Source organism: Dendropsophus ebraccatus, chromosome 3 (assembly GCF_027789765.1).
Source record: "Dendropsophus ebraccatus isolate aDenEbr1 chromosome 3, aDenEbr1.pat, whole genome shotgun sequence".
NCBI lineage: Eukaryota > Metazoa > Chordata > Amphibia > Anura > Hylidae > Dendropsophus > Dendropsophus ebraccatus.
Window position 1 is genome coordinate 94,651,673 of NC_091456.1, and position 14,196 is coordinate 94,665,868.

A 14,196-nucleotide genomic window follows, 5' to 3' on the forward strand; every position below is an offset into this window, starting at 1 on the left:
CATCTAAGGTAATTGTGACTTGTCACTCTCATTTACATGCCATTTCCTATGTTAAACTTACTCATTTTATTAAATAAATAATTGCTGTCAAAACTTGTCATGTACTGTAGCTTAACCCTAATATGTTTAAACTTTAGGACGAGGGCAAGCAAATGTGCCTATAAAAAGCCGGGCTATCACATTTTGGACTGAAAAAACCAATAAGGTTGCAATATATTTTATACCCATTTATTTAATAAGGAGCTCCAGGACCTTTTTGACTTTGGTATGATTTTTATATTGATTACAAATGTAAGCTGATATATTTTTATCATAAAACTGCTGGGGGGAAAAACAGAAGCTCTCTATTCTATATACCATTAGGTAGCTGTTTGTATAGTATGTATATGTTTTCTGTTTTTGTCATACATATTAATGGTAACATTGCTAAAGGACAAATCCGAGTATTCAATTTAAGGAAAGCGCTCTATTTATATAATCTACTATATGGCTTTATAGTGTTTCCTTGTTGCAAGTTTGGTGACTGTATAGAACTGGTGAATGTATTATTTATACTAATAGTATCACCTTATGGGTGACCTCTCAGGAATAATGGGATCTCTATTACACCATTATGGGTCATGTCCTGAGAGCCAAATCCCAAAATGTTGCTAGAAATAGAAAATGCAGAGGAATTAAAAGACACACAGAAAGAACCCCTACAAGGAGGAATATCTTTTATTTACTGTTTTGTGTTACCATATATATATGCAGAAATTTACCTACTAAGTATTAATGAATGATAACCGGTGAAGGTGCACAATATTTTGATCATGATCCTCATATCTTCTATTAATTTCCCAATGTTCTCCTACTATATCTATTTATCTAGCATCCATCTGTCTCTTATCTACCTGTCTGTCTCTATATCCATCCATCCATCTATCTATCTATCTATCTAATATTTATCTATCTAGGCATTCTGGCCATCTCATAGCTATTATTTTTCCACCTATTTTTATAGCTTACTACATAGCTATCTGTTGTTTTCTATAGCAATTCTATTATTCCTGTGCTGTTTTCCTGCTACGAGTGAGTAAAAAGAATGAGTAATTCCCACGTCCCTGTATTACGTTAAACACTTTAATGCATGTTCCATTCTTCTCATCCTCTATTAATTTCACTAGGACTGCCAACTGGAATCTAATGGCCCACCTGCTCCACATGAAGATAAAATAGAGTGACAAATGTCAATTACATTGGTTTTCTGTTGTCACAATGGGTTTCTGTGCATCCACCTACCTACATAAAAATGACATGTATCTATGTACATTTGGTGACTCTGGAGTCATTCTGCATTCTAGATGCATTCTTCACAGCGGTCTTGTCTCTTACAAACATAGAATCTATATTCTAGCAACATGTAGGCATCTAAACAAAAAGCACACATCATTTATTCATTAAAACCTACCTGCCCACAAAGGAGACACATGCATACAAATTAAAAGATGTTTTTGTGGTCCTTAAAAGTTATTTTGGATTTGCTTGTGTTTATAGTATTAGCATCAATTTATATTATACATTCAAATATAACAAATTAACCTCGTAGATACCAGATATTGCCGCTCACTGTTTAAGTTAAACACTCACAAACACACACAACTGCATTGATATTAACAGAGTAATAATCTATGAAAAAATCTCAATCTTTTGTGCAAGAAGCATGAAAGTATCCCAAGGATGTTTTTTTTTTTTTTTAATTGAGACATAATTACACATAATAATATTTAGAATTTTATCCCTACTTATATTCTAATGAATTCTACTGTATTACTCCTTCAATTGAAATGCTGAATAAAACCACCACCATTAACAATTAGCAATAATCCACCTAATTGAAAAGCCTCAGCACTAATAAAAGCGATAAAGGATTATCTAAAACACCGCTGCATTTTGTAAAATGGCAGAGCAACAGAGCATAAATCCTATTAAAACATATTTGCTAAAGCAGTGCATCGGTGGACACAGAGGGGATTTCATAAGGACAATTGAAAGCACTTAGCCTTTAGTAATCCTAAATAAACAAGGGTCTTATGTGTTCTATTGGAGGGTGTCAGTTAATAAAAGGAGAAATAGGAAGGCTTAATAATTACCTGCTTGGATGATGTAGGGCCATATTATGAAGCCTTCAGGAATGCATTGACAAAGCCCTCCAGCATGGGAGTCAGGCTGGCAAGGTGCACTCTGGCTGTCAGAGCAGCGGAGACTGGCTAGGCATCCAGGCTGTTTGGGTACCAGGGACAGGGGATGCAGCAGCAGCAGAGACAATTCTTAGAAGGGGTGTGTGCAGAGAACATGCATTCAGCTCCTCTGCATCCTCCTCACATCTGCAGACAGGGAAAGGAGAGGGGGGGGGGGGTCTAAGGTTAAAGGCTGCACACACAGGACCCCTGGGCATCCCCTGCCTCTGTCACAGAGCATCCCATCAGGGATCAATAGGATGTGAGATATGAGAGAAATACTGCTCTCTCCACAGTGCCTTAGAGGAGGTAGGGAAGAGGGGGGATGTGTAATGAGCATGCGTAGGGATTTAGCTGCACCCTTTATTATCTAGACTGGTGCTGTGTCCAGGTGCTGCACTGCAGGGGGGTTGTTACCCTGTGGAGAGGGAAGTTTATAAAACATACAACCACAGGGCATCTATTAGGATAGCTATCTATGTGATGGCGTGTGTGATTAACTCATTCCCCTTCCTCTGTAAAGAGGTTTCTGCAAGTTTCACAATATATGTGCTTCATAGAAAACACAGGGAATCTCTAAAAAGGTCGGAAAAGGTGAACTAGAATGCTAGGCAGGAACAGACAATTTATAATGTTGAAAGGGAATTTAAATGAATGAAGGCATGTGCATTCTAAGGGGAATACAGAGGCAGGAAGAGATAGATGAGATAAAAAAATTGATCAATGGATTTAAAATAACATGGGATGTGCAGGAGCCTGTGAGATAGAGAATGAGTAATTGATCAGTGTGATGAGGAGGAGAATGCCGGATAAAGAAAGGGCAGACAGGATCAGGCTGGAGTTTGGGAGGCAGCAAAATCTGAGGGAAATTTGCTGTTCTAGTCATACATACTATGGCCACACATGATGTACAGTATTGGAAGATCTCACCAACAAGATTTTTCAATGAACAAAAGAGTAGAGATACAGTGCAGGATTACTGTGTAGAGACTTTGGCAGCCAATATGCCTAGCAGAGATGCATAATAGGTTGCAAAACAGTAGCGTGGTGGTATAAGGGAAGGTTGTAAAAGCAATACAGAGAAATGATCATGTAGAATCTACAAATTCTAGATAAAATAGGAAATTTCAACATAAAGGTATTGGGAAAAGATCATCAGGGAAGGAGAAGGACACACAATTAGATAAAAAAATAATTTAAAATTAAGGTTTATAAAACCTTTTGACATATCATGCAGACATGTCAAAAGGTTTGATCAGTCTGGATCTCAGTGCTGAGAAATCCACCATGAGAGATGCACAGCATCACACTGCCAACTCATAGCAGGAGACAGGCTGCATGATAAGTCAAAAGATGTTATAGGTGGTGGTCCAGCTGTGGAGACCCCAACAATCGTTAAAACGAACAGACAGAAGCATTTGTTTACCTGTATTTTCAGCCTAATGGTGCCTTCACACCTACCGGATCCGCAGCAGCTCTCATGCTGCGGATTAGCAGCGAGATGCGCTGCGGATCCAGTCCCATTCATTCCTATAGAGCACATACTCGCAGCGGGATTGACATCCCGCTTTGAGTATTAGCTTCAACCCCCTGTTGCCCGCAGCCCCGCCGCGAAGCACATACATTACCTGCTCTGGTGATGCGGCTGCATGTAAGGCTCCCGGCTCGGGTCCCGCTCAGCCAATCAGTGGTGCTGATTGTCTGAGCGGAACCGATGGGAGCCGGGAGCCTGACATGCAGCCGTGTCGCCAGAGCAGGTAATGTATGATCTCGGCGGCGGGGCTGCGGACGGCAGGGCTGCGGGCAACAGCAGCGATTATGTGCTCTATAAAAAATGAATGGGACTGGATGCGAATCAGCAGCGTGAAATCCGCTGCGGATCCGGGAGGTGTGAAGGCACACTGAGCAAAACAGAAATTCCAAGCTGAACCCTTGCCGTGGACTCCGCTCGAAATCCCACCTGCCTCACTGTCTCAATGTGATGTCTTGGGCACCTCCACACTCTGCTCTGCACTCAAAGAATTGACATGAAGAACTTTAACATGGTATTATCTGATGCATACTAACAATGTCAGAGAGTTCTTGGGTCCAAGAAAATGGCAGTCCCTTCTCTCAACCTGCAACCCCTGTCCCTGCCTACCTGCCCCTCTAGGCTAACCCTAGGGCAGCAACTGGGCAACAATCCCTAGCCTAACTAGGGATACAGGGCTGTAGGCAGAACACACAGGTATATAACAACAAAACAGGTCAGACAGCCAGTAACAGTCAGTTGAGTCAGCAACAGGAAGTAATGTCAAAATCCAAATCAGCAAGCAAGGGTTAACAGAGTCCAGTCCAAGTTTAAGCACAAGAGGTAACACAGTACAGAAGGATAAGGCAAAGGGGAAGATAACACTGGTGTAGCTGGAGACCAAAAATACATTGTATTGGCAATTACTGGGTATTATCCCGTGCTCAGAGTGGACCAAGCCTCAGGAGCCAGATAGCAACACCTGAAAGCTTAAAGGGGAACTCCAGGTAGAAGTAAAATAAGTAAATAAATAAACCTGCTGCAGAACCATATAGCATTGCTTACCTGTCTAACCCAGTTTTGAAACTACCGAAAATCCATTTGTTCGGGGGGGTCTTTGTTCTGTATTGTGTGGCTGTACTTCCTGGTTGAGCAGTTGTGCAAAGTACTTTAGATTCCAGAGTGCAATGCTTTCCCTCAGCTGTTCATCACAGTCCCCCACCCTGCCCATTCCCTGCCCAAATCTGTTGCAGAACATTTAGGCTGTGTTCACACATTGCAGTTTCATTGTGTTACTAAATTTGCAGTACTTTATCACTTCATTGAGTTCCCACCCATACAGCGTGTTGTATTCTCTACATGTAACACCACACAGCACACTGTATTATCTACCTGTAACACGACACAGCACGCTGTATTCTCTACCTGTAACACCACACAGCACACTGTATTCTCTACCTGTTACAGCACACAGCGCGCTGTATTCTCTACCTGTAACACCACACAGCATGCTGTATTCTCTACCTGTAACACCACACAGCACACTGTATTCTCTACCTGTAACACCATACAGCACACTGTATTCTCTACCTGTAACACCACATAGCACACTGTATTCTCTACCTGTAACACCATACAGCACTCTGTATTCTCTACCTGTAACACCACACAGCACACTGTATTCTCTACCTGTGACACCACACAGCACGCTGTATTCTCTACCTGTAACACCACACAGCACGCTGTATTCTCTACCTGTAACACCACACATATTGTAAGCCCTTACGGCCAGGGTCCTCTACCCCCGTGTATCAGTCTGCAATTTGCCTTCATGTAATGTGTTTTTGATCTTGTATTGTTACTGTTTGTTACCCCCCTATCTCTTGTTTAGCGCTCTGGAATTAAGGGCGCTCTAGAAATAAATAATTAATAATAATAGTTCTCTACCTATAACACCACACAGCACACTGTATTCTCTACCTGTAACACCACACAGCATACTGTATTCTCTACCTGTAACATCACACAGCACACTGTATTCTCTACCTGTAACCCCACACAGCACACTGTATTCTCTACCTGTAACACCACACAGCACGCTGTATTCTCTACCTATAACACCACACAGCACGCTGTATTCTCTACCTGTAACACCACACAGCACGCTGTATTCTCTACCTGTAATACCACACAGCACATTGTATTCTCTACCTGTAACACCACACAGCACACTGTATTCTCTACCTGTAACCCCACACAGCACACAGTATTGTGTACCTGTAACACCACACAGCACACTGTATTCTCTACCTGTAACACCACACACAGCACGCTGTATTCTCTACCTGTAACACCACACATATTGTAAGCCCTTACGGCCAGGGTCCTCTACCCCCGTGTATCAGTCTGCAATTTGCCTTCATGTAATGTGTTTTTGATCTTGTATTGTTACTGTTTGTTACCCCCCTATCTCTTGTTTAGCGCTCTGGAATTAAGGGCGCTCTAGAAATAAATAATTAATAATAATAGTTCTCTACCTATAACACCACACAGCACACTGTATTCTCTACCTGTAACACCACACAGCATACTGTATTCTCTACCTGTAACATCACACAGCACACTGTATTCTCTACCTGTAACCCCACACAGCACGCTGTATTCTCTACCTGTAACACCACACAGCACGCTGTATTCTCTACCTATAACACCACACAGCACGCTGTATTCTCTACCTGTAACACCACACAGCACGCTGTATTCTCTACCTGTAATACCACACAGCACACTGTATTCTCTACCTGTAACCCCACACAGCACACAGTATTGTGTACCTGTAACACCACACAGCACACTGTATTCTCTACCTGTAACACCACACACAGCACGCTGTATTCTCTACCTGTAACACCACACAGCACACTGTATTCTCTACCTGTAACACCACACAGCACACTGTATTCTCTACCTGTAACACCACACAGCACACTGTATTCTCTACCTGTAACACCACACAGCACACTGTATTCTCTACCTGTAACACCACACAGCACGTTGTATTCTCTACCTGTAACACCACACAGCACACTGTATTCTCTACCTGTAACACCACACAGCACGCTGTATTCTCTACCTGTAACACCACACAGCACACTGTATTCTCTACCTGTAACACCACACTGTATTCTCTACCTGTAACACCACACAGTGTGCTGTATTCTCTACCTGCAACACCACACAGGACACTGTTACTTACTACCTGTAACGCAGATAGTGGAATAAAGTAAAGAACTTTTAGAATTTTAATATTTTTTTCTTTTCATCTCCACACACATATTATGACCGAGAGTCTTTTATCTTTGAAGTTAAGCTCCACAATAAGCACTTTGCCTAATATTATCTTACATGGGATACAATGTTTATGCCTCGTTTTTTGTCCAGGTGGGATTGGCAGTGTTGGCTCTGATCCTCTCTGCAGTTTAGCATCGTTTAATTGTGTTCCTGCATCATTTTTGTGAAGACGCTGCAGTACAATAAGTCTCCAACTTGTGTAAACGTAGCCCTAATTTCACTGGAGACTGTTACACAACCAGTCAAGTTGTAGCAGCTGCTTCTGTCATTTCTTGTCTGCTCAGGTGTAGGCTGGAGAGGCCAGTCAGAGATGGTAACTCACTCAGGGGACTGGGGGATCCAGCCCAGCCTCTTGTGAGATCACCCCCTGCCCCCTGTGTCTGAATCATCAGCCTGTTCTCAGCAAACACACACAATGTGAGAAAGAGGCATGTAGTCTTTGGGGGAGATTTATCAAAGGGTGTAAAATTTAGACTGGTGCAAACTGCCCACAGCAACCAATCACAGCTCAGCTTTAGGCAGTGCTGAAAGGAAAAAGGAGCTGTGATTGGTTGCTGTGGGCAGTTTGCACCAGTCTAAATTTTACACCCTTTGATAAATCTCCCCCTTTGTGATCTGAGGGGGAGAACAGAGGGAGCAGGAGACAAAGTGGATTGCCACTGAGGCCAGTTTTCTTCACTTCCTGGATGTCAATCAGCTACCAGTGTGGCAGAATGGCACAGATATGGTAATTCAACCTCTCTTTTTCCCTCCTCATTCAAACACTCTATTATAACCCTACTACTGAAAAAACCTTCTTTAGACCCATCATGTCCAGCCAACTATCGACCTGTCTCTAATCTGCCTTTCATCTCCAAACTCCTAAAACATCTGGTCTACTCTCGCCTAACCCAATATCTCTATGATACTTCTCTTCTTTACCCTCTACAGTCTGGTTTCTGATCCCTGCACTCCATGGAAACTGCTCTAACCAAGGTGTCAAATGACCTCCTGAAGGCCAAGTCACAAGGAAACTACTCCTTGCTGATTCTTCTGGATCTTTCAGCAGCGTTTGACACCGTAGACCAACAGCTCCTACTCTCCATGCTCAGCTCCCTTGGCCTCAAGGACTCCGCTCCTTCAGCGCATCCTTCACTGGCTCTACGTCTTCTCCCTTACCTCTTACTGTTGGTGTTCCCCAGGGATCAGTCCTGGGTCCCCTTCTCTACTCTCTCTTTACTGCCGCCATCGGATAGACCATCAGCAGGTTTCGTCTTCAATGCCATCTTTATGCTGATATGCAAAAGAACACTGCAGAGACCCCACGTGATGAACTAGCCAGTAAACTCCGGGAAGGAACAACCAAGCCAAGGAATGTCTCCAATTAAGGAAACCACCTAAGCAAGGTATCCATCCACAGACAGCTGTTTCGGGGTTTTTGCCCCTCATCAGTGTGGAGTAGGTTTCTGGCTAGTGGGAGCAATGACTAGTAAGTGCATGCAAAAGGACGCTGGTTGACCTCAGGGAGATCAACCAAAGGTCTGGCTACGTCACTGATGTCGAGACACGTGATGGTGTCTCTGCAGTGTTCTTTTGCATATTTGATTTCCCAGGGAGCAATTTTCTAGAATGACGTTGAGACACATGATGGTGTCTCTGCGGTGTTTTGGTTTATTTTCCTGAGGTCAACCAGCGTCCTTTTGCATGCACTTACTAGTCATTGCTCCCACTAGCCAGAAACCTACTCCACACTGATGAGGGGCAAAAACCCCGAAACAGCTGTCTGTGGATATATACCTTGCTTAGGTGGTTTCCTTAATTAGAGAAATTCCTTGGCTTGGTTGTTCCTTCCCGGAGGAAGTTCTGGCTAGTTCACTGACGTCGAGACATGTGATGGTGTCTCTGCAGTGTTCTTTTGCATATTTGATTTCCCAGGGGACAATGTACTAGAATACACTGACGTTGAGACACATTATGGTGTCTCTGCGGTGTTTTGGTTGATTTCCCTGAGATCAACTAGCGTCCTTTTGCATCTTTATGCTGATGACACCCAGCTATACACTTCTTCGCGTGACATCACCCCTGCATTTCTACAAAATACCAGTGACTGTATCTGCGCTCTCTAACACTTTGGCCTCTCTATTTTTCAAACTCAACCATTCTAAAACTGAACTTCTCATATTACCTCCCTCTAACTAACCTAAACCCAACATCTCACTCTCAGTCTGTGATACTAGCATAACCCCTGTGCATCAAGCTCGATGTCTGGGGGTTATGCTAGACTCAGATCTATCTTTTAGTCCCTATATTCAAGCTCTTACATGCTCCTGTCATCTGCTGTACATCTCAAAAACATCTCCAGAATCCACCTATTTCTCACCACTGACACTGCTCAGACTCTGACTGCCGCTCTGATCCACTCCCGTTTTGACTATTGTAACTCCCTCCTAATCTGTCTTCCTTTTTCTAGACTCTCCCCTCTCCAGTCTATCCTGAACGCAGCAGCCAGGCTCATCTTACTCTCCAACAGTTACACTGATGTCTCCCCCCTGTGCCAGTCCCTTCACTGGCTACTGAATTACTGGCTACTGAATTAATAATTCAGTTTAAACTCCTCACCCATAAAGCTCTCCACAACTCTGTTCCTCCATACTTCTCCTCCCTCATCTCCACTTACCATACTTCCCATGCTCTGTGTTCTGCTAATGATCTAACACTAACATCTTCCATAATCAGAACCTCTCATTTCCGCCTCCAAGACTTCTCTCGTGCTGCATCAGTTCTCTGGAACGCCCTTCCCAAAGACCTCAGACTCATACCCAATACTCAATGTTTCAAGCGTGCCCTGAAGACTCATCTCTTCAGGCTCGCTTATAACATTCCCTAAACTTGTTTGCCCTTCTGTTGTCTCCTCACTTTCTACTATATCTTCGAAGGTTCCATGCACTTTATACGTTTCTCCTGTAACAAGACATTGGTGTGTAACTTGCTCGTCCAGCTCCTTTTATGTACAATGGCTGGACCAGGAGCAAATAAAGCACTTGTGCCTCATGTAACCCCAAGTTCGTAGTCTGTAGACTCGTGAGCTGGTCTCATATTTATGTTGTATTTTTATTTATTCTAATTTATTTTATCATATGTAATTGTAACCACTTTGCTGTGTAAAAAAAAAAAAAAAAAAGCGCTACAGAATCTGTTGGCGCTATACAAATAAATCTAATTATTAATATACATTACATAGACACATCTATATAACTTTTAATATGTGTACTGTGTAATATGTACTTTTAATAGAAAAACATTTTCCCTATCCGGAGTTCTCCTTTAACCCACCGAGCACCAGAGAATAGGAATCAGGGTGTCAGCTTCCTGGCAACAGAGTTTGCAGTGTAAATAAGCCAGACAGAGAGTGTCAAAGCCGCAGCGGCATCCCGTGCTCCGGGCCAACACTGCCGCAGCTGCTTCACTTCTCCTCTTTGCTTACTGACAGCGGACGCCAGAGCCCACATGCAGGGGTCGGGCGCTGCTGTCTGGCTCCACTGAGCGCCTTACCCTGCCGCTCGCCTACTTCCTGCTGTCCCGGTTGGCATGTGCGTCCCCGCCTCCTAGGGCGCGCACCCCCCAACTGTCTCAGATTTAAAGAGACTGTACACAGAGAATGAACTCTGACAAACAAGCTGCTAAAAATGTTTATTACAGTCAAGTCTCATCTAATCACTAAATATACTGTGATATCATAGATCCCACAGATGATTAGAATAGTTGTTTAACAATAGAAATAAAATGAAAGGAGAGCTCTGATTGGTTGCAATGGACAACAAAAAAAGTTTTAGAGCTAGGCAGTTTTCATACATGTCCCCCATAATTTCATTGCTATTAATAACCACATGACGTAGTTTTTTTTATGTAGGCCATCCACAGAGCGCTATTTTACAACAATATATAGTTCTGGTAAACAAATCTACAACAAAGTGACACATATCAAATGTAACCAAATTACATGCAAAACAATTAGTACAATTGTAATTTGGCCTACATCATCTTTGGGATCTATGATAGTGATTAGCTGTGACTTGACGTTAATAAACATGTTTAGTTTAGGCTTATTAGTATGCATCAGATGATACCATTGTTAAATTCTTTATCAAATTACAAAGAAATGGTGACGCGCTACAGCAAAACTGAATATAGATTTGGATTCAGCACATTTGATATAATAAAGATAACCATAATTGGCTGCTGTTTTTTTCCAACCTTGTTGTAGTGTTATAACAATTTCTAGATTTGTGTTGAGCTGACAGCGACTTTGCAATTTGCATGTCAAAATACATAATATAGTGCCAGTGGCGTTTTCATTTTTTTTTTTTGTTGTACAGTGGACTGCTTATGTGTATTGTATATATGAAACTTTCAATAGCTACCACAGCTGATGATTAGACAGCACTGAAGAGGCACGGTAAAGAGATAGGATGGGCTGAAATAGGAGACCAAAGGGAACCTCTCACCATGGAAATGCTATCTAATCTATCCACATCATGTTATAGAGCAGGAGGAGCTGATATATGTTGGTGGTAAAAGATTCAATATAACTTGTTATTTATTGATTAAAATCTTTGACTTTTCCATGCTTAGGAGTCCAGTAGGAGATCCTATCATTGAGTGACACTGTCCACTGGACTCCCAGAATGATCCGGAATTTTAGTCAATATGTTACAAGTTTTATTGAATCTTTTTCTATAAGGATATATAACAATCTGCTCCTGCTCTACACATAAGATAGCATTTTCATAGCAGCAGGTTCCCTTTAAGCCTATACTGAATAGTAACAAAAGAATGTAGTGAAAAAAGGTGGGGAAACAAATGAAGACAAGTTCAAGAGCTACCCTACAGAAAAGACTGTAATGCTAGCAATTAAGGAGATGAGACATCAGGAACAAATAATAGATAGAGAGGAAGGCCATAGGTGTGGAAAAGAGAGAGAATAATGAAGCAGCTTAGGGAGGGAGAGAATACACTGTTTGGCTTGAAGTACAGCCATAAAATAAAGTAATATTGAACCATGTTCCTACAAAGTGTGCCTCCTATTTGTTCCTTACATTAAAATTTTAGCTTTCTTTAAAGCACCATGCTGTAAGGATTCTTAATACAAAAATTCCCATTATATGATATATCTAAATTATAAGTTTAGGTTGCACTAATAGTATGGCATTTGCAAGGATGCATGCAAGTAAACATTAAAGAGGCTGCAGCGGGGGGCGGAGCGAGCCAGCGATGTGAGCAGACGTGTGGTGCTGGAGCTCCGTCCTGCAGCCTGTAAATCAGCCCCTAATTAGCACTCCCGGCGCCCCCAAAGATCCCCCCCACACATGGGGAAGACCCCCAAGGACCGACAGCAGCACCCTATACCGGAGGTCCACCGGAGGAGCCGCAACCAGACGCTGGACCGGTTCCTGGCTCCGGGGCCCAGCAGCAGCTCCCGCTCCCAACCGGACGCCCTGACGGAGGCTGTGGCGGTTTCCACCCACCAGACACAGTCCCCAGCTCATCTAGCCTTGCCGCCGGATCCACCGGTCACTCATCCACTCACCTTTTTGGAGCAGACGAGCAGAGGCCCTCTGACGCGCTCGGCACAACAGAGAGGAGGAAGACGGGCGCCATCTTGCCCACGTGTCCGGCGCGGAGGTCCGGGATCCAGATCGGGCATTCCCTGGCTGCCGGCTCGGACTGACAGACGCTCGCCGGCCTCCTCTCCAGGGGCTCTCGGGGGGGGCGAACTCGCTGAGCCGTGTGAGTAAGGGAGGCACAGATAAAGGCAGGTCCCCTCAGCTGGTCCTTGCTGCTGGGAAGGCGCCATCTTGCCTGCAGCACTGCTCTCCCAGGGGACACACCACAGTCACTCCACGGCCCCTGTCCTCCCCACAGAGACTGCCTACCCTCCACCTGTCTGCTCCCCCTGCGGCTTCTCCCATCCCAGCCTCAGGACAGCTTACCCCTACAATATCAGGGGCTACATTGACAACTGAGGGAGCCCACTTTCCTGTGGCTGGAGCTGCTCCTCTCCCCTCCCCCATCCCTGTCTTGCTACAGTCGGCCATGTCTGTTTCCTCTCAATCTCAAGGGGGGGGGCAGGTCAGCACTATGAGGAAGAAAGCCCCCAAACAGCTCCCACCCCAGCCCACAACCAGAGACGCTGCCAGAGATGCCTGCCCTGATAATAATGACTGGCAGGCCTCCAGGGACTCAGACTCTGACTCCTCTTTGTTTGGTCCGCAATCACAGAGAGGCATGCATAAGCTCCTATCTCAACTACCAACCAAAAATGATTTCCAACTGCTGATAGCCGAGGTTAAGGAGGCGTTCAAAACCGAAATCTCTGAAATTCGCAAAGACATTCAGCACATCACTAACCGGGTTGAAGATGTTGAGGAAGAACATGATGCCACCCGAGCCTACATAGCCCAACTGCACACCACTGTAGCGGCCCAATCATCTATGCTGAATGATGTGCAACGTCATCTAGAGGATATAGATAATAGAGGACGCCGTAATAATATCCGAGTCCGGGGTTTACCGGAAGCAACCCAGGCTGATGATCTCCCAGAAACTTTAGAAGCCATATTTAATACTATTCTGGGGGAACCGGCTTCCCACAAGATAAAGTTGGACCGGGCTCACCGGGCTCTCCGGCCTAAATCAGCTAACGGCAACCCGAGAGATGTGATATGCTGCGTACACGATTTTGCTTTAAAGGAACGCATTATGACCAAAGCACGTTCCCTGAAGGATTTTGACTTTGATGGAGCGCCTCTTCAACTCTTTCCGGACCTTGCCTGGGTCACTCTACAGAAACGGAGATTTCTACGCCCCCTCCTGCAAATCCTACGGGATCACCAGGCAACGTACCGATGGAACTTTCCTTTCTCCCTGACGGCCAGGAGGGACGGCAGGTCGGCCACCCTACGTGACCTGGAGGACCTGCCGCTCCTCTGTGAAACCCTGGATATCCCCCTTCCGCAGATCTCTGAGTGGGTGATTGCCCCACCTCCTCCACCCCCGCCTGATGAGGTCTGGCGGCCTGTGCGACAGAAGCGTCAGAGGCCTCACCCCCGAAACCCTTCATCACCTCCTTGAGCGGTC

The 14,196-nt window shown here is 44.3% G+C and overlaps 1 protein-coding gene across 5 annotated transcripts in view; it reads right to left on the reverse strand.

The window, feature by feature from the left end:
* NCAN (neurocan) overlaps positions 1–2,208 on the reverse strand; it is a 156,961-nt gene extending 154,753 nt beyond the window's left edge. For all 5 annotated transcript variants that reach the window (XM_069964409.1, XM_069964406.1, XM_069964405.1 and 2 more), the window contains exon 1: positions 2,133–2,208. In XM_069964409.1, coding sequence (XP_069820510.1) covers positions 2,133–2,155 — 23 coding nt within the window. In that variant the 5' untranslated portion in view covers positions 2,156–2,208. The remainder of the gene's footprint in view (positions 1–2,132) is intronic.
* Between the last annotated feature and the right edge of the window lie 11,988 nt (positions 2,209–14,196).